This window comes from Pelophylax lessonae (assembly GCF_965119305.1).
Source record: "Pelophylax lessonae genome assembly, chromosome: 3".
NCBI lineage: Eukaryota > Metazoa > Chordata > Amphibia > Anura > Ranidae > Pelophylax > Pelophylax lessonae.
The window spans coordinates 163928455-163950496 of NC_138770.1; the positions used below are offsets into that span (position 1 = coordinate 163928455).

At 43.5% G+C, this 22042-nt stretch overlaps 1 protein-coding gene across 2 annotated transcripts in view; it reads right to left on the reverse strand.

Moving 5' to 3' along the window:
* Positions 1-6969: 6969 nt before the first annotated feature.
* ACP1 (acid phosphatase 1) overlaps positions 6970-22042 on the reverse strand; it is an 87591-nt gene continuing 72518 nt past the window's right edge. For both annotated transcript variants that reach the window (XM_082251299.1, XM_082251298.1), the window contains exons 5-6: positions 10911-11016; positions 6970-7270 (exon numbers count right to left, since the gene is read on the reverse strand). In XM_082251299.1, the coding sequence (XP_082107425.1) occupies positions 7193-7270; positions 10911-11016 (184 nt within the window). In that variant the 3' untranslated portion in view covers positions 6970-7192. The remainder of the gene's footprint in view (positions 7271-10910; positions 11017-22042) is intronic.

A 22042-nucleotide genomic window follows, 5' to 3' on the forward strand; every position in this document is an offset into this window, starting at 1 on the left:
TTGGTATGGTAATTTCTATGTACAAACTAAAGATGTGGCCATGGGTGCTCGTTATGCACCGAGTGTTATTATACAGGATATATATATATATATATATATATATATATATAGCGCCAAAAGTTTGCGCATAGCTTTACAATATGAGGGAAGACAATACAGTTACAATACAATTCAATACAGGAGGAATTGGACGGCCCTGCTCGTTAGAGCTTACAATCTAGAAGGGAGGGTCAAATGAAACAAAAGGCAATAACTGTGGGGGATGAGCTGATGGAGAAAATGGAAGTATAGTTGTTAGGTGTGGGTAGGATAGGCTTCTCTGAAGAGGAGGGTTTTCAGGGATTGTCTACAAGCTAATAGAGTAGGAGATAATCGGACAGATTGGGGTAAGGAGTTCCATAGGATTGGAGAGGCTCTGGAAAAGTCCTGGAGGAGAGCATGGGAGAAGGTGACGAGGGAGCTAGAGAGCAGGAGGTTTTGAGAGGAACAAAGATTCGGTTGGTATTTTGAGACTAGGCTAGTGATGTAGCTGGGGCTAAACTGTGGATGGCTTTGTAAGATGTTTTGGATTTAATTAATTGGGTGAGCAGAAGCCAGTGGAGGGCTTGACAGAGAGGAGTAGCGGACACTGAGCGATTGGTAAGGTGGATGAGTCTGCCAGAAGCGTTCCTGATGGATTGAAGGGGGGATAGCCTATGTAGAGGTAAGCCAATGAGAAGGGAATTGCAGTAGTCGAGGCACAAGGGAGTGAACTGGGAGCTTTGTGTCATTGGTTAGAAAGGGGCGTAATTTGGAGATGTTGCGGAGGTTGAGGCGGCAAGATTTGGACAGTGCTTGGATGTGGGGCTTGAAGGAGAGTTCAGAGTACAGGACAACACTAAGGACCTTGGCATGCGGTGATGGGGCTGATAGTTGTGCCATCGATATTGACAGATCGGGGGAAGGGGCACGTGGTGGACGAAAAATTAGAAGGTCGGCTTTGGATAGAGTTTGAGGAAGTGGTGTGACTTCCAGACTGATAGATCTGATAAATTAGTGATACGTGAGGAGACTGAGGGAGTGAGCTGAGGGGTGGATAAAGATTTGGGTATCGTCAGCATAGAGATGGTATTGGAAAGCCGTGGGAGGCTATCACCTGACCCAGAGAGGAGGTGTAGATTGAAAATAGGAGAGGTCCAAGAACATAACCTTGGGGGACCCCCAACAGAGAGAGGAAGAAGTAGAATTGTAAGTAACGCTAAAGGTGCGGTTGGATATGTAGGAAGAGAACCAGTGAAGAGTACAGTCACGGAGACCAAAGGTGTGGAGTTTATTGAGGAGGAGGGGGTGGTCAACCGTATCAAAGGCAGCAGAAAGGTCCAGGAGTAGGAGTACAGACTAGTGTCCATTGGTTTTGGCCGTTCGTAGATAATTTGTTAGTTTTAGGAGAGCAGTTTCTGTGGAGTGTTGAGGCTGAAATCCAAAATGAAGGGGATCAAGAAGGCTATTCTCGGCAAGGTGGTCGCACAGTCGGTTCTAGACCAGACGTTCAAGGAGTTTGGATAAAAAGGGGAGCAAAGAAATAGGGCATAGGTTGTTAAGATTGGTTGGGTCCAGTGAGGGCTTTTTAAGTAGTGAATGTTTTAGAGAGTTGCCAACCTATTCATGAATATGTGGGAAGAGGAACAGATATACAATACAGAGAGATCACATCTTAAGTTTTATAGGCGCTATATATGCAAAATATAAGTGAACAACCCAAGGTACCATCATCCAAAAAATAGTTCAAAAGACACGAGGAAAATACCGGTTGAAAACACCACGACATATCCTCCAAGAGAAAAAGCGGACTTTCAGAGGCACATAATGAGATGTATGACTCAAAATATAAAAGAATAACGATCTTTAACACATAATAAAATTATGTAGCTAGTGACCAAAAGGATCACTCTCACAGACAAATTTATACAAGACATCAAAGAACAAAAGGAAAGAAATACTTTAAAAACAAAGCCAACAGCATGTAGTATTAGATTCAAAGAAAGCATGTATCGTAATTGGTAAATTGTTTCTACTTGACTGATGCAAGGGTTACTCGATTAACAGGTCTACGCGTTTTGCGGTATGCTTCTTCAGGACCTTTTTTTTTTTTTAATCAGAGTAGTTCTTAGAATAAAAGAACAAAATTAGTAATTGACACAAAATCATTGGAACAAGTTGATTCACATTGTTCTAATGTCAATATTTCACAGAAGGCAAAAGACACTTCTAAAGTATATGGACCAACCTTGTAATGCTGTGTATGGCAAAAACAAATCTCCCGGGGGACATAGGGGATCAGTAGGAGGGAAGCCAGAGGAGATATATAATAATAATGTGGGCCTAATCTTTATATAGGTATAGCATATGGTCTAAAAGAAAGTAGAAAAAAGGGGGGGAAGGGAAAAGAAAAGTATTCGTTTTAGCACATGGTCCTATATAAGGAATGATCCTCATAAAAAATAGAAATAAGTAGATTGCTAGTTACCTCATGTAGTACCCCACCACCTTCAGAATAGCTTAGAGATAACTCATGCGGACAGCATGGCGTGGATGACAAGAAGGTAATTTAAATAAGGTAAGATGGCATGCCATTACCAAGTAGGTTCACAAAAGGGAGCCTGAAATGAAAGAATGAAGCAAGTGCTCTCGTTATTGATGGTAAAAGCATTTCAGGGGGCACATACCAGGAGGGGTCAAAAAAGGCAATAGCCCAATTATTGCCGTATATACCAGAGTGAAATTTACCTCAGGATATAAAGGTAGACCACAAATGTTTACAATTGGATCCTAGATCTAATAAAGATATCAGCACCAATCTTGTAACCTCAGAATATTTCTACATATTTGTAAATAAATCTGTAATAGAATAGAATAGGGTATATTGAAGCTAATAGCCGTAGCTGTATATGGAATAAGGGAAATAGAAATAGAAATAGAAAACCCAAATATAATCACCTTATAATAGTTTATAGCCCGAAAATCCTGACGGTATATTAGGGACGATATCCCTTTTAACCTGTAAGGATTGTGGAGTTATCAAGCCAGTAATAGACCAGATGTCAACAAGGTAAAATGAAAAATGAAATCAAAAATACCTTATAGTTTGTGACCAGGGAACATGGCGGTATATAGAAGGCCCTTTTAACCTATAAGGATTATAGGGTGATGAAAAATGTAGTAAAATACAAGTGGGTTGTAGCCGGTTAGAATGAAAGGACCTACCTCCAATGGTATTATATAAATCTTGATGTGCCGCCCTGCCCCGCTGCCACAAAAAAAACCCTTATAGGTGCTATATAGTTGATATCTTATGGGAGGGAACTGAAACTTCCCAAGAAGATTTCCTTCAAGAAATAAATAGGAATAGATATGGCATTACTTTAACCAGTAATTGCAATAGAGAACAAGTGGATTACCTGGATCTTCAAATATACGGGGAAAGAAATGGATTGAGGACGAGGACATTTTTTAAGACAACTGATAGGAATGGGTACATACCTACCTCTAGCTGTCATCATCCAAAGTGGAAGAGTTATATTCCAAAAGGACAATATATGACGTTAAGAAGAAATTGTGATAAACTAGAGCAGTATGATATACAAGCTGTACTCAGGACCCAAAGATTTGAAGAAAAAGGCTACTACAGAGAAAATTAGGGGATACAATGAAGAAAAAAAACAAAAAATAAAATCGGTGAGGAATATGAATTGAGATAAGTCATTGACCAAGAAAAATAAAAAAGGACAATCAATTTGATTCTGCCTTTATTACAGGCTATAATAAACAATTTAGGTCAATTGAACGTATAGTTAAAAGATACTGGCCCATCTGAAAATCAGATAGAATCCTCTCTAAAATTATTCCTAATAAACCTATTTATAGAAGAGCACCGACACTGAGGAACCACATTGTACATAATGTGATTGATCCCCCTAGGAGTACCAAGCTGTTTCCAGAGATGAAGGGTTTTTTTCAGGTGCCAGAGGTGCTTGCCATGTAGGGAAAATTACCAACTTCAAGTCCTTGGTAACCAATAAAATGTTTCAAATTAAAGCGTTAATTACATGTAACAGCACACGTTACATATGTGGTCGAATGCCCCTGGCGCCTCCAGTATGTAGGTAGGACAAGACCCCTCTTTGTTAGGATTAGGGAACATATCAAGAACATAAAGGGGTTCCCGAAGCATAGTTTATCGAGACATTTTCTAGAAGTACATAACGATCCAAAGAGACTAATATTCTATGGGATAGATACCATCAGGAGTCATTGGAGGGGTGATAACAAAAAGATCAAAATATCCCACAATGAAACAAAGTGGATTTACCAGCTGGAGTCTTTACAACCCAAAGGGCTAAACTTCGATATTGACTTGAATTGCTTTATTTTCAACTTTTAAGTCTCTACTGCACCTGGATACCTGTGGAATAATATATTATTCCATATTACATCTTCCTCATTCTTTCAGATTTTTCTCCTTTGTTCCTTTTTTCCATATACATGGCAATTTTTAGTCCCCTTTTTTCCATATACATGGCAATTTTTAGTCCCCTATTTGGGTCAGGCCCATACCATTCAATGGGCTTTGTCAAATTTATCCTCTTTTGTTGGTATTCATTTCTTTCTCCATAACTTACCATCCTCCCATGTAGGCGCAACATAGTAAACTCAACCTCTCCTAGGGGTTGCATCCTAGTATCGGTTACAAAGGTATATATGGAATATAAAAACTGATTCTTATTTGCCTTTATTGAGTGGGCTATTAGTACCGTCCTTATAGGTATAAGTTCATTAACTCTATGGAGTGAGATGGGCCATATACATGCTTATCTTGTTTAAACACTGTTGTCTCCCACTGCTTGGTAACGGCCTGGTGATCTATTTCATTTGTAGCGGGATGGGCTACCTATAAAGTCTTCCGGTTTTTGGCATCCCCGTTGCCTAGTTACCACATACTATATATTATGCAGAATGGACGTAGGTGACACTGCTCCTGATAACATCACATCGATGAAACGCGTAGAGCATCACTTCGGCCTCATGGAACACATGGCGTTCCGGAAGTATCGTCTTTGCACAGCTCGGTTTTACTACTTTTTTTTACTGATTGTGAGTAGAAATTTTTTTCACTAAACCAAATTATATTTACGGAATCACACTATGAGGTTATTTCCATTACTACATATCTGTGGCCACTGAGACGGACTTCCAATCTACTGGCATGCGTGGTCTATATATTTAAATTTTCGAATACTGGGCATATACACAAGAGCCATTGTAACTGTGATTGATGCTCGTTACCCCTGCAGGGGTTCGTTTATATGGAGAGTGCGGTCCTGGGAAAGAGGGGGAGCACGCGTGCCTTCACAGTCACGAATCACCATTGAAGATTGATTAAGCCCTGGGATTTGATTATGCATCATTTACTTTCATATGGACAATTTTTTGCACAGATGTCACTTTTTGCACTGAGGTTTTTCTTATTTGGGTACTGAGTTTCACATACCCTTTAGTTACAGTACCATCATTGGTACTGTTTCTTCTATATATATATATCTACACTATTTATTTGCTGCACCTTAGCACTTTCTTTTTTATATACAGGTTTTGGATTATTGACATTTGTTAGACACACTCAAATTTTTATCACTGGTTTATACTCCTTTTGGTTTCAGGCATTGCCATTTACCTCTCTCCCCTTTATTCATTTGTATCCCTTTACTGGGATAACATATGAGGTAGCCTGCAGCCGGATAGGTATACCATAGCGCGGAATTTTTACATACAACGGTTTCCTTCTTAATGTCTCCTGTGATAGGTTAGCGAAGATCTGAAGGTTGACACTTTCATATTTTAGTGGTGGCTTCCCATTTCACATTCCCCCAAATTTGAGCTTTTTCATATTTTCGGAATCTATTTATATCTCTTGGGGCCACCACTGGGGTACCTTTTGGTCTTCTAATCCCATGTACTCTATTTTTATCTGTTCTGCTTCTCCTCTACCGAACAGTGGGATTTCTGTTAAAGCCTCTCCATGTATAAGTTCTGGTAGGTCGCGTATTTTCAGATTCTGTCTTCTGTTCTGGTTTTTCTGATCTTCTAGTTTGTATGCCAGGTTTCTTTGTTCAATTTTTAAAACTTTAATTCATTTATTGTTTGTGTATGGCTATCTAGTCCCATGTCTTCCACTCGTGACAGTATGTGGCGGCAGATCACATTTCTGTTTAAGGAATTTTCTAGTGCTGCGAACATGGCTTCCATCTCTATTTTTGTAGGCAATTGGACATTCCCAGTGACTGCATACTAAAGTGCAAACAGCTTTATGCATAACTAAAATATAAAAAAGTGTTGAGTTTTATCCACCAAATGATTTGTAATTTTTGGCCAGCCATTCTACTGCTCCTGGTATTATTGTTGCCTGGGTCAGCTCCCTGTTGGCTGGAAAAATATGGTGCTGCTGGTTTACTTTCCAATGAGCAGGCTGGAGGCAGAGGTGAAGCAGGAAGTTCAATTAGAATGTTTTCTTTTATATCTGCCTGACTTCATCCTTTACACGTTAACATGCACTGTGATATTTTTTAAATTGGATGCCTTTATTAAAATAATACCTATCAATCAATGTCTTGAAGATCCTTGTTCAGGTAGTTCTTTTGGTATAGAGTTCTGGTTTCCCAACTATGCTTCTGCATTTTTGTAGCTATTGCTATATAGACCGCAGGGGATCTACAGCACTAAAGTGCTACAGAGGATGAAAATATGGTGTAAACAATATTTTAAATGACAGGGCAATATTTTATGACAATGCTTTAGCAAACTAAATATTAGTTGGTGTCATTTTCAATATGAAAGATGTAAACCCTAACATTTTAAAGCTTTAAGAGAATGGGTTTAGATCTACTTCAAGCATTACAGAAAACACACACACAACATGCAGGGAAAGCATCTTGTAAATTAAAATGGACTTTATTTTGTGATTTGATATTAAATACGTTTCTGATTCTGTGTAGTATACCCAATTTCTGAAACTGAGAAGTATGACATGAAATACTTGAACATCAATGTATAAATTAAACATCTGGCCTTGCTGCATGGTAAAATACAAGACTAAAAGATGAATGTACTATCAGAACAGAACAGATACATCTTAAAACATCATGACTGGTGAGTGGTACTAGGAGCACTTCTCTAAAAATGATTTACAGCATCTAACACACTGTTGGTAGACGGTCTCAAAGTCTTCATCACTGCCCTGGAAACAGAGGGAGATCAAGATGATTACATACAAAAAAAAATAGCCATAGACTAAAAACGAAATAGATTTACATTAAGTATCTCAAATGCTTAAGGTTAGTGGTCACTATTCACGATCTGTTTTGTCAACTATATGTGGCTAAAGTGACAATTCACCATATGCAAACAAAAACTTCAACGCATTTTTTAAGGCCATGCAGTGAGAAAACACAATAGTTGCATACTTGTTCCAGGTCTTTAACTCACAAATAAACTGAAGACATACAGTATCTCACAAAAGTGAGTAAACCCCCTCACATTTTTGTAAATATTTTATTATAGCTTTTCACATGACAACACTGAAGAATTGACAATTTGCTACAATGTAAAGTAGTAATTTACAGCTTGTATAACAGTGTAAATTTGCTGTCCCCTCAAAATAACTCAAACACACAACCATCATTGTTTAAACCGCTGGCAACAAAAGTGAGTTCACCCCTAAGTGAAAAAGACCTAATTGGGATCAAAGTGTCAATATTTTGTGAGGCCACCATTTTTTTCCAGCACTGCCTTAACCCCCTTTGGCATGGCGTTCACCAGAGCTTCACCGATTGCCACTGGAGTCCTCTTCCACTCCTCCATGCAACATCACGGAGTTGGTGGATGTTGGAGACCTTGCTCTCCTCCACCTTCTGTTTGAGGATGCCCCACAAATGCTCAACAGGTTTTAGGTCTGGAGACCGGCTTGGACAGTCCATCACCTTCACCCTCCGCTTCTTTAGCAAGGCAGTGGTCGCCTTGGAGGAATGTTTGGGGTTACTGTATGTTGAAAAACTGCCCTGTGGCCCAATCTCTGAAGCGAGGGGGATCATGCTCTGCTTCAGTATGTCACAATACATGTTGGCATTTATGGTTCTCGCATCCTCCATTTTGAAAGTCTCATGCTCAGATACAATCAGTGCATCCACCAGCGCCTTTTCATGCGTGACTACAGGAGCAGAGGAATAATCCTCACTAGCTGAGAAATCAGGGCGTGTGGACACAGACCCAACAGGGTGAATTGTGTCCGCAGCGGCTGAATCAGATTCAGGATCTGATGAAACCGATGAGGCAGGTGAAGGCGGGGGGCGCTTTATGCTAGCTCGTTTCCCCAGGACCAAATCCACCTTGGACACCAAAGACTCCAGGACCGCCGTCAGTGCAGTAAGGGATTGTTGGGACCCGAATGGTCTGGCAGCCTCTGAGGGGGGATCAGGTGGGGAAATGTGCTGCAGGGACTCCATGAGTGAAAGCCCCGAAAATGACACCAGCAGAAAGGGAGGTCCTTGCAGGAGCCCCCACCAGGTACAGCTCCCTCCCAAAAGCGGATAGTCTGGTCACCGGCGGTGACCCCCCCCCCACTGCCAGCTCAGCACCCCAGACTGACCTGAAAAGGTGGTATGGTCACCCAATGGGGAAGGGGGGTAGGCAGATGAGGGGCGAAGGGTGCACAGGGACGGCAGAGAGAGCGGGGGGGGGGGATTCTGCATGGGGAGAAGAACATGTGGGTCCGACAGTCCCAGGTAGGGGCTCACATCCACCTCAAAACCCTCTAGGTGGAGGGGGGGGGGAAGCTACTTTCCATACCAGAACAGGGTGGGCACCAGACAGAACCTCCTCTCCATCGAGATGGGGGGATGTATGCGACCTCGCAAGACATTTAACTCGCAGGCCAGCCCCTGTCCACTGGAGCAATGTCACAAGACCTAGCGCGGAGCTGAGGCCTGTGCGCGCTCGCTTGCCAGATTGAGATGACCACTGGATTTTGAAAAATATCAAGCCCGTTGCCCAGTCCAGCAGTTGATTGTAGATTCTCACAGGAAAAACCCATTGAAAAGGAAAAAATTGCCAGGACCGAAGATCCCAGCAAGGAACTAGGTCCTTACTCCTGACTAGGCAGAAAAAAACTGAGTGCTGACAGTGGGAGTATACCCCCTTGGACTGCCTATAGGTGTAGTCAAGCTTTTTTTCTGCCTAGTGCCCTACTCCTGTAGGGGGCAGTATAACCCAGTGGGTAAGAAGATTAGGAGCTGTGTCAGTCAATAAATGATAGAGAAATTATATTTAAATATGAAATGAAAATGTATTACAGCAGTATTACTGCAGCTTAGAGTCCATAGATGTGGTGACTACAATAGTTTATATATTTTAAAGTGGTTCCCTCTCTATTCTCACCTGGTGATCCCGTCAATAACACTTTCTGACCTACAGTCATAACGTTGACTCACTGTACTGTATATCTATGGAGGAGCAGTATTGTTAGCCCAGGACAGGAAGTGCGTTAGAACTTAAAAAAAAAAAAAAAAAAAACACCTTTCCTTATCTCCAGAATATGGAGGGGGAGGTGTAGTTCACATAGGTAGACTGGGCACAGCGGACGACAATGCTTGAGAAAATACTGGTAACTGGCAAAACAGATAATATAACAAAATGCTTTTCATTGTATATTTAACAGCCCAAAAGCGAAGAAATAAAAAGTTCATTTTTAGTGTTTACATACACTTAAGTACACCAAAAAGTGTGCAAGCTGAGCAAGATTTTAATGTAATTGAATGCCTTGGAAACCTTAAATCCTGACATCAGAAGGAGAAATATATAAATGGTACCCAACCTTCTATTTCGAGACGATTAGGGGAATTACACTAGTGGGAACACAGACCGCTTTAAAAACCATGAGAGGTTCTATTTTGTTTATCGCGTATAGGCCGATATTTTTTTTACATTTAAAAAAAAAAAAAAAAAACATTTTTTTTCTTTGACAGGTACTCTTGTGGAGGGATCTGGGGGTCTAAAAGACCCTAAACCCCTCGTCTGCACTTAAAAGCATTCAAAACGCCAAGTTTGGTTGTTTTGAATGCTGTAATTTTTTGAATCTGGTGCCAGTACCCGGAAGTGATGTCATGACATAATTTCTGGGTTTTTGCATGGAGACCCGATCAGAGCCGAATGCGGCTCTGATCGGGCCTTCGGCGGCTTTGCAGGCTGGTTGCCCGGGTCTCCCGGTGGGACGGGAGACCCGGGCGAACCGCGGAAGTGGGCGGGAGGCGTCCCCGCCAGCTCCTTGTAATGACAGCCATGCGGCTTCTCAGTTGCATCGGTTGTCATTACAAGACAGCCGACCGTCGGCTATAGACGTCGATACCGGGGTGATGCCTCTAGCTGCAGGCATCACTCCGGTACAAGCACTTTCCGAAATATAGGCAATATTGGTCACCATGGAGGCCGATTCCGACATATCAGGGAAAGTGCAGATTGGCCCTCGATATATCGGCTTTGCCGATAATCAGTCGATCCCTAGTGTACATGTAGTCACAAAAGATCTACAGGATCACCATTGGTAACCATATTTATGTATACTTCTCTCCAAACCTTTGTATTGTAATTTGAAAAAAATGCAAATTTACTATATTGCTACTTTCGACAGTAGCATGCCCATGTATTTGAAACTTACACTAATAATATTATTATTACAACTCCCAATCACAAAGCTATATAAAAAAGACACTGACTTTAGCACAGCTTCAGTGCTCCATGCATCGGGCAAACAGTAAACTAAGACCATTTTGGTTTTGTGCATTGTTATTCAAACAGAGCTAGCAAAAGGTTTAAAACACACTTACATAATAAGGATCTTCAATAATGAGTCGCTTCTGAGGATCGTAGCTTCCAAGAAGTTCAATTTTAGCTTTGCAGTTCTGTACTTGACCACCTTTACGTTTCAGATCTCTGAAGACGAAACAGAAGCGAAATATGCAAAACAAGTTGGCTGTAATGGTGTTCAACAATAATTACATAAAAACAGTCAGCTAAATTCTATTTTTCCCTAAAAATTAGGAGGCAGAATAGTAAACAAAAACGGTCATGTTTTCTGTAGCCTCACAAGTCTGATATAACAGGATGTGATACCACTAACAGCTAACCTTTGAAAAAGAAGGGCAGATTCATACAGTCTATAATGCACATGTGACAACCCTGAAGAAATTACACTTCGCTACAATGTAAAGTAGTAAGTGTACAGCTTGTATAAACCGTGTAAAATTTGCTATCCCCTCAAAATAACAACAACACAGCCATTAATGTCTAAACCACTGGCAACAAAAGGGAGTACACTCCTAAGTGGAAATGTCCAAATTGGACCCAAAGTGTCAATTTGTGTGGCCACCATTATTTTCCAGCACTGCCTTAACTCTCTAGGGCACGGAGTTCACCAGAGCTTCATTGCCACTGGAGTCCTCATCCACTCCTCCATGACGACATCACGGAGCTGGTGGATGTTTGAGACCTTGCGCTCCTCCACCTGCCGTTTGATGATGCCCCACAGATGCTCAATAGGGTTTAGATCTTCAGACATGCTTGGCCAGTCCATCACTTTTACCCTCAGCTTCTTTAGCAAGGCAGTGGTCATCTTGGAGGTGTGTTTGGGTTCGTTATGTTGCAATACTGCCCTGCGGGGGGGAAAGATCATGCTCTGTTTCAGTATGTCACAGGGCATGTTTGTATTTGTGGTTCCCTCAATGAACTGTAGCTCCCCCAGTGCCGGTAGCACTCATGAACTTTATTGCATCCCAGTCTTCCTCTATAGGGTTAGATATTAAGTTGGCCCACCCTTTGCAGCCTTGTGCAGGCCAGTCAAGTTCCTCCACCCCAAACTCGCTCATCTAGGTGTCTTTATGGACCTTACTTTGTGCATTGGTGCTCAGTCATGTTGGAACAGGAAGGGCCAACCCTAAACTGTTCCACAAAGTTGGGAGAATGATATTGTCCAAAATGTCTTGGTATGCTGATGCCTTCCCTTCATTGGAACTATAGGGCCAAGTCCAACCCCTGAAAAACAACCCCACACCATAATCCCTCCTCCACAAAATTATTTGGACCAGTGCAAAAAGCAAGTTCCATAAAGACATGAAGGAGCGAGTTTGGGGTGGAGGAACTTAACTGGCCTGCACAGAGTCCCGACCTCAACCCTATAGAACCCCTTTGGGATGAATTAGAGTGGAGACTGCGAGCCAGGCTTTCTCGTCCCAATCAGTGCCTGACCTAACAAATGCGCTTCTGGAAGAATGGTCAAATGTTCCCATAGACACACTCCTAATCCTTATGGACAGCCTTCTCACAAAAGTTGAAACTATTATAGCTGCAAAGGGTAGGCCAACTCCATATTGAACACTACGGACTAAGACGCCATTAAAAGGTCATGTGTGTGTAAAGGTAGACGTCTCAATACTTTTGACAATACAGTGTATATGGACAATCAGAACAGAAACAAGGAGAGGATGGAAGCTTTTAGGATCCCATAGATTACGCTGCAAGTATGTAAAAAAACACAAATGTAAGAATGAACAACTAATGCCAGGATCTCTAAATGAGCTTATAGGCCCAACCAGAATAAACTTTAGTACAAATCAAGAGTAACAGCCCCATGGATAAATACTAAATTAGAAGTATCATAACCTACTAAGATTAAATCTCACACATTTGAAGTTTGTATTGGGATGCAATCTTCATCTGCAGAAATACCATGGCATAGTGACTAGTATCCAAACCAGTAAATCCAATGTTCTTAAGTAACTTGCATATTAGGCTCAAAAATGGTCCATAAATGCCACATGAATGGCTCTAAAAGATAAACTCACCCTCTTCAGCCACAGAACCTCTTGAATGTACAAAGGGGAAGAGGTAGTGGCCAGGGAATAAAGGCCACCCAGGTAGACGACCAGGTAGCCGCCTTGCAAACCTGAAGCACAGATGCCTGATGGCAAAAAGCCCAGGAAGCACTAAGCGCCCGAGTAGAATGCGCCTTAACAGGGAAACCTGACCCTTATTTGAATAAGCCTGCACAACTGTCTGTCTGATCCATCTGGAAGTAGTAGCAGCAGACACAGGCAGCCCTTTCTTTGGACCATCCGTGAGTACAAAGAGCGAATCTGACTTTCGGAAAGACTCAGTAGTTGCCAAGTACACCCCGATTGCCCGAACCACATCCAGAGTATGCAGCGCAAATTCCTTAGGATGTTTTGGCTTAGGACACAAAGAAGGTAACACGATGTACTCATTTAAGTGAAAACTGCAAAGCACCTTCGGAAAGAAGGACGGATCCAGACGAAGTACCACTTTATCCCTGTAAACCACCAGGTAGGTAGAACGACAGGACAATGCCGCCAGTTCCGACACCCTGCGCGCAGAAGTGATAGCCACCAAGAAGGCCACCTTCTGGGATAAAGTAAGCAGGGGTATCTCCCAAATACTTTCAAAAGGAGGTTTCTGAAGAACCGACAGCACTAAATTAAAATCCCAAGGTGGCAATGGAGGTCGCACCGGAGGTACCAAGTGTCTCACCCCCTGGATGAAGTTACGCACCAGGGAATGGGCGGTCAGTGGCCTTTGGAAGAACATTGCCAAAGCCGAAACTTGACCCTTGATAGTACTCAAGGCCAACTTTTGATCAACTCCTCGTTGAAGGTAAGCCAAGATTCGAGCCACCGAGTAAGTGCGAGGGGGAGCCCCCAGAGACTCCCACCACGCAATATAAGACTTCCACGTACGATGATAAATCTTCCTAAAAGTCGCTTTCCTCGCTTTAAGCAGAGTGGGAATCACTGAAGCAGACAATCCCCTGTTCTTCAGCACCTGGCTTCAACAGCCAAGCTGTCAAAGCCAGCGACCGTAAAGCAGGATGGAAAATTGTCCCTTGAGACAGTTAATCCTCCATGAGAGGAAGTCTCCAAGGAGCATCTGCGACTAGCCTAACTAGGTCGGTGTACCAAGCTCGGCGAGGCAGGTCCAGAGCCAAAGGAATGACTGGAATCCCTTCCACCTTGATACTGCGAAGAAGTCTTGGCAGCAACTTGAGAGAGGAAAGGCGTACATCAGTTGATACTGACCCCACGGGGCAACCAGCTCGTCTGCGGCGGCTGCCAGAGGGTCCAGGGCCACACACCTCTGTACTTTTCTGTTGACCCGAGAAACCAACAGATCTACATCTGGAGTGCCCCAACGAAGGCACAACTGATGCAACACCTCCGGATGGAGGGAACATTATCCTGCTTCCAAGGCCTGTTGACTGAGGTAATCCGCTTGCCAATTTTCCACTCCTGGAATGTGAACAGCTGAGAGAGCTAAAAAAAAAGCGTTCCGCCCAACAAAGGATGCCTGCCACTTCCAAGGCCACTAGGACACATTTGGTGTCCCCTTGGCGACTGATCTAAGCTGTGGCGTTGTCGGATTGAATGTGCACTGGATAACCGTGCAGGTATTCGGTCCAGTGGACTAGGCAAAGCCGGATCACTCTTGGCGCCAGAACATCGATCGGTAACCTGGATTCCTCCAGGGACCAGACTCCTTGAGCAGGCAACCTGCCGAGAAAGGACAGACTTGCATCCGTAGTGACAATAGTCCAATATATAGGGAGTTAGGATTTCCCTTGCTTGAGCATCGGGGACCAAAGCCACAAGATCTGGGACTCCTTGGTCACCTGGCTCAGCTGGATCAAAATGTCCAGGGAATTTGGATTCTTGTTCCAATTGAGAAGGATTTCTTCCTCTGGAGGATCCTCGTATGGAATTGAGCGAAGGGGACTGCCTCAAAGGATGACACCATCAGTCCCAGAACTCTCATACAGGTCCGAAGGGACGACCATTTACTGGACAGCAACAGCTGAACTGCAGTCTGGAGTTTTTGGAGTTTTTCCAGAGCAGAAACACCCTGGCTGAGGACGAGTCCAAAGTCAGGCCCAAGGTAGTCCAGTCTCATGGAAGGGACCAAGGATGACATCTGAAGGTTCAGAATGCACCCAAACTCCTCCAGAGTTCTCATGGTGATTTCCAAATTTGTTTCCAGCACCGTAGGAGACTCCGCACGGAGAAGCAGATCGTACAGGTAACCCAGGGCAGATATCCCCCACTGCCGCAACAGCGCCAGGATCGGAGCCAACACCTTTGTGAAGACCCGAGGAGCAGAGGCGGGGCCAAAGGGCAACGCCACAAACTGATAGTGATCCTCTCCCATGGCAAAAAGGGAGAAACCTTTGGTGTCCTGCACAGATTGGGATGTGAAGGTAGGCATCTGTGATGTCTATGGAGGCCAGGAAATCCCCCCTAATGTAGGGAGGCCAACACCATGTGAACCGATTCCATCTTGAATTTTTGAACTCGCAAGAAGCAATTTAGTGCTTTCAGGTCCAGGATTGGACGCACCTTGCCTTCCTTCCTGGGAACCATTAACAGGTTTGAATAAAAGCCCTGAAAACTTTCTGCACACAGAACCAAAAACGATTACCCCGTTGAACCAGGTCCTGAATTGCCCCAGAGAGCGCCAGCAAGCGATCCAAAGGTCAGTAGCACATTGGAAACTAAAAACCTTACTGGAGGGACGGATCGAAACTCGATATTGTAACCGGACCGTATGACCTCCTGAACCCATTTGTCTGGTATCCGGGATAGCCACAGGTCCGGAAACTGGCAAAGACATCCCCCACCCCAAATACGGGTGAGGGTGCACCTTCAGGCCGAGGTGGTCTTGTCCGCAGGTCTGGAGAAACCAGACTTGTTTGCCTGACCATGGTCGCTTGGAACCGCCCAAGGGAGCCTTGAAGACGCAGATCAGTCAAGGCCTTCTTTATAGTCTGATCTGCAGACCAGCACTTTAGCCAAAGTATACGCCGGAGGACCACTGCCGAACCAACAGTCGGCCAATATTGGAGCAGTGTGCAGCGTGGCATCGCAAACAAATTGCAGCCCCTGCACCAGCTGGTCCAACAGCTCCTCAAAGACAGGAGGGAGATGTTTTCCCTCCAAGTCACGGTGTAGCAACTTTAGCCCATTCAGTTAATGTTTGCGTGACAAGGGCAACCGTAAACACCTGTCTCCGTGAAGACCCCGCCAGGGAGTACATATTGCTGGCCACAAACTCTGCCTTCCTATCTTTCAGATGCTTAAAGGACGGGGAATCCTCCACTGGAATCACTGTAGCTTTATTAAGCCTGGAGACCGAAGGGTCCACCGTAGATGACACAGTCCATTTCATCAGAATCCTCAAATGGGTAGCGTCTAGCAATCCGCTTAGACACCCCAGAGGAACGCTTTGGGCAGTCCCATTCTTTTTGAGCATGATGTCAAATACGCAGGAAAGGGAAAAACCTTTGCCGCTCTGGATGGCTTGTGAGTGCCAAACGTAACCTGTGCCTGCGCCTCGTCCTCCATTTTTAGGGTCTCACGCACAGAAACAACTAGTGTGTCCACCAGCACCTTATCTTGCGAGGAGTGGAGGTAGAAATGTCATCCTCACTATCAGAGGAGACAGGGCGCAAGGTAGTGGACCCAGCAGGGAGACCCGCGACTGCGATGGCTGAATCAGACTCAGAACCTGAGACATCAGATGAGGCAGGGGTAGGCGGAAGCAGTTTCTTAGCACCTCGCCCTTTAAAGGCCACCTGCACCCAGGACACAAACGTTTCCCGAGGGGTCAGGTGGGGACACAAGATCTGTAGGGTCTATGTTGCACCAAGGGAACCAGTCAGCAAAGGCTGAAAAAAAAAAAAAAAAAGAAGACGACAACTTTTTTTCTTTCAAAAAGTCCCACCGTGCTACAGCGCCGCCCCGGAGGTTAGGCAAGTGCACTGGAGACCCCTAGCAGAGAGAGAGACACCCGGACTCACTGTACCCACATGCAGATGAGTCCCATAACGTCTGCACAGCACGTGTCAGCAGCAGCTCGATCCAAAAAAGGTAGGATCTGAGAAACAGCCCAGGGTACAGGGAGGGGCTCCACCCACAAAAAAAAAAAAAAAAAAACTCTAGGAACTCCCATTCGGATTCCTATAGAGTGAACCACGCCGATCTCTTAAGCACGAGGCTACAAGAAAATGGCGACCCCCGCGTGTCCCGTTTGGCACCGGCGGCGTGGACCCAGCCCCCGGGAGTAGGTCCAATAGCCCCCAGTGTGAGGGGGGGGGGGGAGGTAGAAGAGGGGGTGTCTGACAGGACAGAGGGGACTGTAAGGGTCTGACTGTCCCAGGGAGGGGCCCGCGTCTACCCCAAAATCCGCCAGGGGAAGAGGGGGGGACATTTACTCACCATACCGAAACAGGTTTGCGCCATCTCCTGACAGAACCCCTCCCCAAAGTGGGGGGGGCTGTCGGCCAAATAGGAACGCTGCGACTCGGGCCTAGACACGGCCATATGCGACATGGTGAGACGTTTAACTCGCAGGGCCAGTCCCCGTCCAGTGGGACTATGTCACGGCCCACCCAGCGCAGAGCTAAGGTCTGCACGCACTCGCTGGCCGGGGTGACCACTGGATCTATACATCCAGCCCATCGCCCAGATCTGGCATAGTTGCTTGTAGATAACACAGGAAAAAAAAACTGGAGAAAAAGCCAACCAAAAAAAATAATCTAGAATAAAAAAAATAAATAAATAAAAACTTGCCAGGACCAGAGATCCCAGCACTAGGTCCTTACTCCTGATTAGGCAGATTAAAACGGACGAGAGAGAAAGAGAGAAAGAGAAAAAGAAAGAGAAAGAGAGAAAGAAAGAGAAAGAGAGAAAGAAAGAGAAAGCGAGAAAGAGAGAGAGAATACCCCTGGGACTGCCCATAGGCGTAGCCAGAACTTTTTTTCTGCCTAGTGTCCTACTCTTGTAGGGGGCAGTATAACCCTACTGATATGGATCAGAGACTGCGTACGTCAATGAGCGATAGAGAAATTTTGATTTTTAAATTTTTTTTTTTTTTGGGAATGTTATATAGCAGAATGTGAAAAAAAAATTTCCCTTGAATTGTCGCTCTTTTTTTGTTTATAGCGCAAAAAATAAATTTGCAGAGGTGATCAAATACCACCAAAAGAAAGCCCCATTTGTTGTGGGGAAAAAAGACATTAATTTTATTTCAGTACAGTGTCACACGACTGCGCGATTTTCCGTAAAGTAACGCAGTGCCGAATCGCAAAAAAATTGCCTGGTCATTAAGAGGGTAAATGCTTCCGGTCCAGAACTGGTTAAAGGAACCTACAAAAAATATTTTGGAATTATAGAAGATAATGTATGAATACACTGTAATCTGCCTTTCACATACTTACCTCCCGCTATTACTGAAGAAGCGCGTTCTGACCTGAGAAAGGCTTTGAGAATAAAGTCCCCATACCCATCTAGATGAGATCAAAATGCATTTTACGTCTTAACAGTTTTGCATCTAACAATATGTAAATGTAAATAGAAAAAAAAAAAAAAAGAAAATTATATATATATTATGACAGAAATGTATGATATCCACTGTACGTAAATATGAACAGCATCACTCATGTTGTTGTTGAGCTAATTGTATGTGTCCCAGTTTTGGGATATGTTTACAGATAAATATTAAATATCAAATATCAAAGCATATGGTACGGTTAAAGTCCTATAGTCTATTTCTGGTTAGCGTCAATATTCGTAACCGAGAATGAAAAGTGTCAATGGACCATTTGTATGCATTTTCGGTAGGTTGTTTCAGGGGGAGGAAAGCCTGAATTCTGACTAAAGTTGCATAAATTAAAAAGCTTGAGTATGGCTTAATCTGCATTAGGCACATGATACTATACACTCCTACTGATGACTTTAAAGAGGAAGTCGAAAAAAAAAAAAAAAAAAAAAGAGAAAAAAAAAGCCCTGTAAAGAGAAAGGCATAATGAGCTAATATGCATCACATACTAGCTCATTATGTAGTACTTACCTTAAAACGAAGCCCCCCGCCGTGCCGCCACCTCAGCGACAGGACGGCGACATGTCCTGCCGTCCTGCTTCCGGGTTCGCGTCCTCCGGCCATCTGATTGGCCGGAGGCGCGATTACATCACTCCCGCGCGCGGGAGCTGCCGTTCACGGCACTGCGCTCTGAAGGAACTGCACGGGTGGCCGTTCCCTCAGAGCGCCTGCGCCAATGACGTCATCTGCAGTTTGCACTGTAAATATCTCCTAAACGGTGCAAGTTTGGGAGATATTTATAGCACCTATAGGTAAGCCTGCCTTAATATAGGCTTACCTATAGGTAAATGTTATACAAGTGGGTTTACAACCTCTTTAAGACAAACTACAGCAAGAAAGATTTTTAAAAATCCTAATGCATTACAAAACAGAAGAGAGAACAGTAACACTGAAAACAATTATGCCAAACTTTTGGAGTGCTGAAACAGGAACTGAACTGTGGAAGCTGTACAAAAAAATAAAATTAAAAAAACCGGAGGTAGAGGGGGGAAAAAAGTCTAGTCAGCAGCATTACCTCTGGGTTCTCTGCAGCGGATCATTCCGCATTACTGACTTAACATGCCTTGTTCTACACCATGACTGTGTGGAGGCAGCCATCTTAGTAGAGGCATGGCTTTTACTTCCTAAAGTGACATCACCAAATCTCATGAGACTTGTAGTCAGACACAGCAGTGTTTTGGATCATACACTGCAGATACACAGATGCTATGGGAAACAGCTGCTTGAGGCTGATAAGCCAAAGAAGCACTCAAAGACCTGGTACAGTGTGCCCAGACAGGAAAAGTCACCTTGCGAGTAACGATGGTTTGCCTAAGGCACCTAGAAAAGACAGAACAAGAATCCAGTGCATCTTCAAAGTCCATTAGGTACGAGCAGAATTAGTCTAAAAGAAGCAATGGCTGAAAGACAGACTCACATTTAGACAATGGAGAGAAAATTACTTTTGGGGAACTGGAGCTAAAATGGGAAAAAAATACTATGTCCTGGTTGAGGTGAAAGGTAGAAAATACTTTGGGCAAGTAGTCCTAGGACTCAAAATCACCTTGCCTCTATGTAAAACTGAAAAAGGGTTTCTAGTGGGATAGAGACACCAGTTCTGACATCTAACTCACAGTAGTGAGGACTACAAGAAACACCACCTTGTGGGTGAAAAATAGAGAGGAGTATATCTAACAGATAATCTGCACGTGTGTACGGATCATTAGTGAACAAACATCATCATGAAAGCCAAGGAACACACCAGACAGATCAGAGATAAAGTTGTGGAGTAGTTTAAAGCAGGGTTAGGTAATAAAAAAAACACAATATCCCAAGCTTTGAACATCTCACAACAGAGCACTGTTCAATTCATAATCCAAAAATGAAAAGAGTATGGCACAACTGCAAACCTACCAAGACATGGCCGTCCACCTAAACTGACAGGCAGGGCAACGAGAACATAAATGAGAGTAGCAGCCAAGAGGCCCATGGTAACTCTGGAGGAGCTGCAGAGATCAACAGTTCTGGTCAGATGAGACCAAGGTTGAACCTTTTGGCCTAAAAGCAAAACGCTATGTGTAGCAGAAAACGAAAGCCTCGTTCACACAATCAGATTACCGGACTAATTTTGTTGTATGCTAGTCTCATACCAAAAATTAAGAGGTTACTTTCATACGAAAATTCTCAAACGACAGAATTCAACTTCAAAAGTGATGTTACGTGTGAAAATTGTTTTGTATGTATTCGTTTGAGCATGCGTAGTCTTGCTCCTATGATTTCTTTCGGACGAAAATTGTACTAACAAAAAAAGGACATTGTATTCACTTACGATAAAAATGTTATAGCATGAGCACTATACTAATGATCCGAAAAATCAGCAGATCTTTCGTCAGACTAAATTTTACTTCTAATTTTCTTATCGCGTGTTAACACTGCACATAACCCTTAGCACACCATCCCCAACGTGAAACATAGTGGTGGTAGCATCATGTTGTGGGGATGCTTTCCTTTACCAGGGACAGGGAAGCTGGTCAGCGTTGATGGGGAGATGGATGCAGCCAAATACAGGGCAATCTTAGAAGAAAACCTGTAAGAGTCTGCAAAAGACTGGAGACTGAGGGGCGAAGGTTCACCTTCCAGCAGGACAAAGACCCTAAACATACAGACAGAGCTAAATTTGAATGGTTGAGATCAAAGCATATTCATGTGTTAGAATGGCCAAGTCAAAGTCCAGACATAAACACAATTGAGAATTTTTGGCAAGACTTGAAAATTGCTGTTCACAGACATTCTCCATCCAATTTCACAGGGTTTGAGCTATTTTTCAAAGAATGGACAAAAATGTCACTCTAGATGTGCAAAGCTGGTAGACATACCCAAAATGACTTTCAGCTGTAATTACAGGAAAAGTATTGACTCAGGGGGGCTGAATACAAATGCACGCCACAAAGTTTGAAAACCATTTATCATTCTCCTTCCACTTCACAATGTGCCACTTTGTGTTGGTCTATCACATAAAATCCCAATAAAATACATTTAAGTTTTTGGTTGTAACATGGCAAAATGTGGAACATTTCAAGGGGTATGAATACTTTTTCAAGACACTATAAATGCTGGTCCAAATCTAGCTCTAGGTAGAGGAGGATTTGTCCAACATACTCCTGGATGGAAGAATAGACTAGATTTTAATAAAGTATGCCTTCTTTGCAAAGGATAGACCTTGCAGGAAGAGGACTGTCTAGCTTTTATTTTAGGAGGACTGTCTAGCTTTTAGCATCATAGATATCACAGACTTCGAGCTGTCCTATCCCTCAGAACCTGGGCTTCAACAGCCATGCTGTTACAGCCTGTGACTGAAGCAGGGTGACAAATTAGTGCAACAGTTCCCATGGAGCATCTGTCAGGACTCTTTCCAAATAAGTGTGACATCTGCTTGGGCAAATACAAAGCAATGGAGATAACCAAATTTACCTCCATCTTGATCCTGTGAAGCAGGGGAGGAAGAAGTTTCAGGAAGAGGGCACACATCAGAGTGTACTGA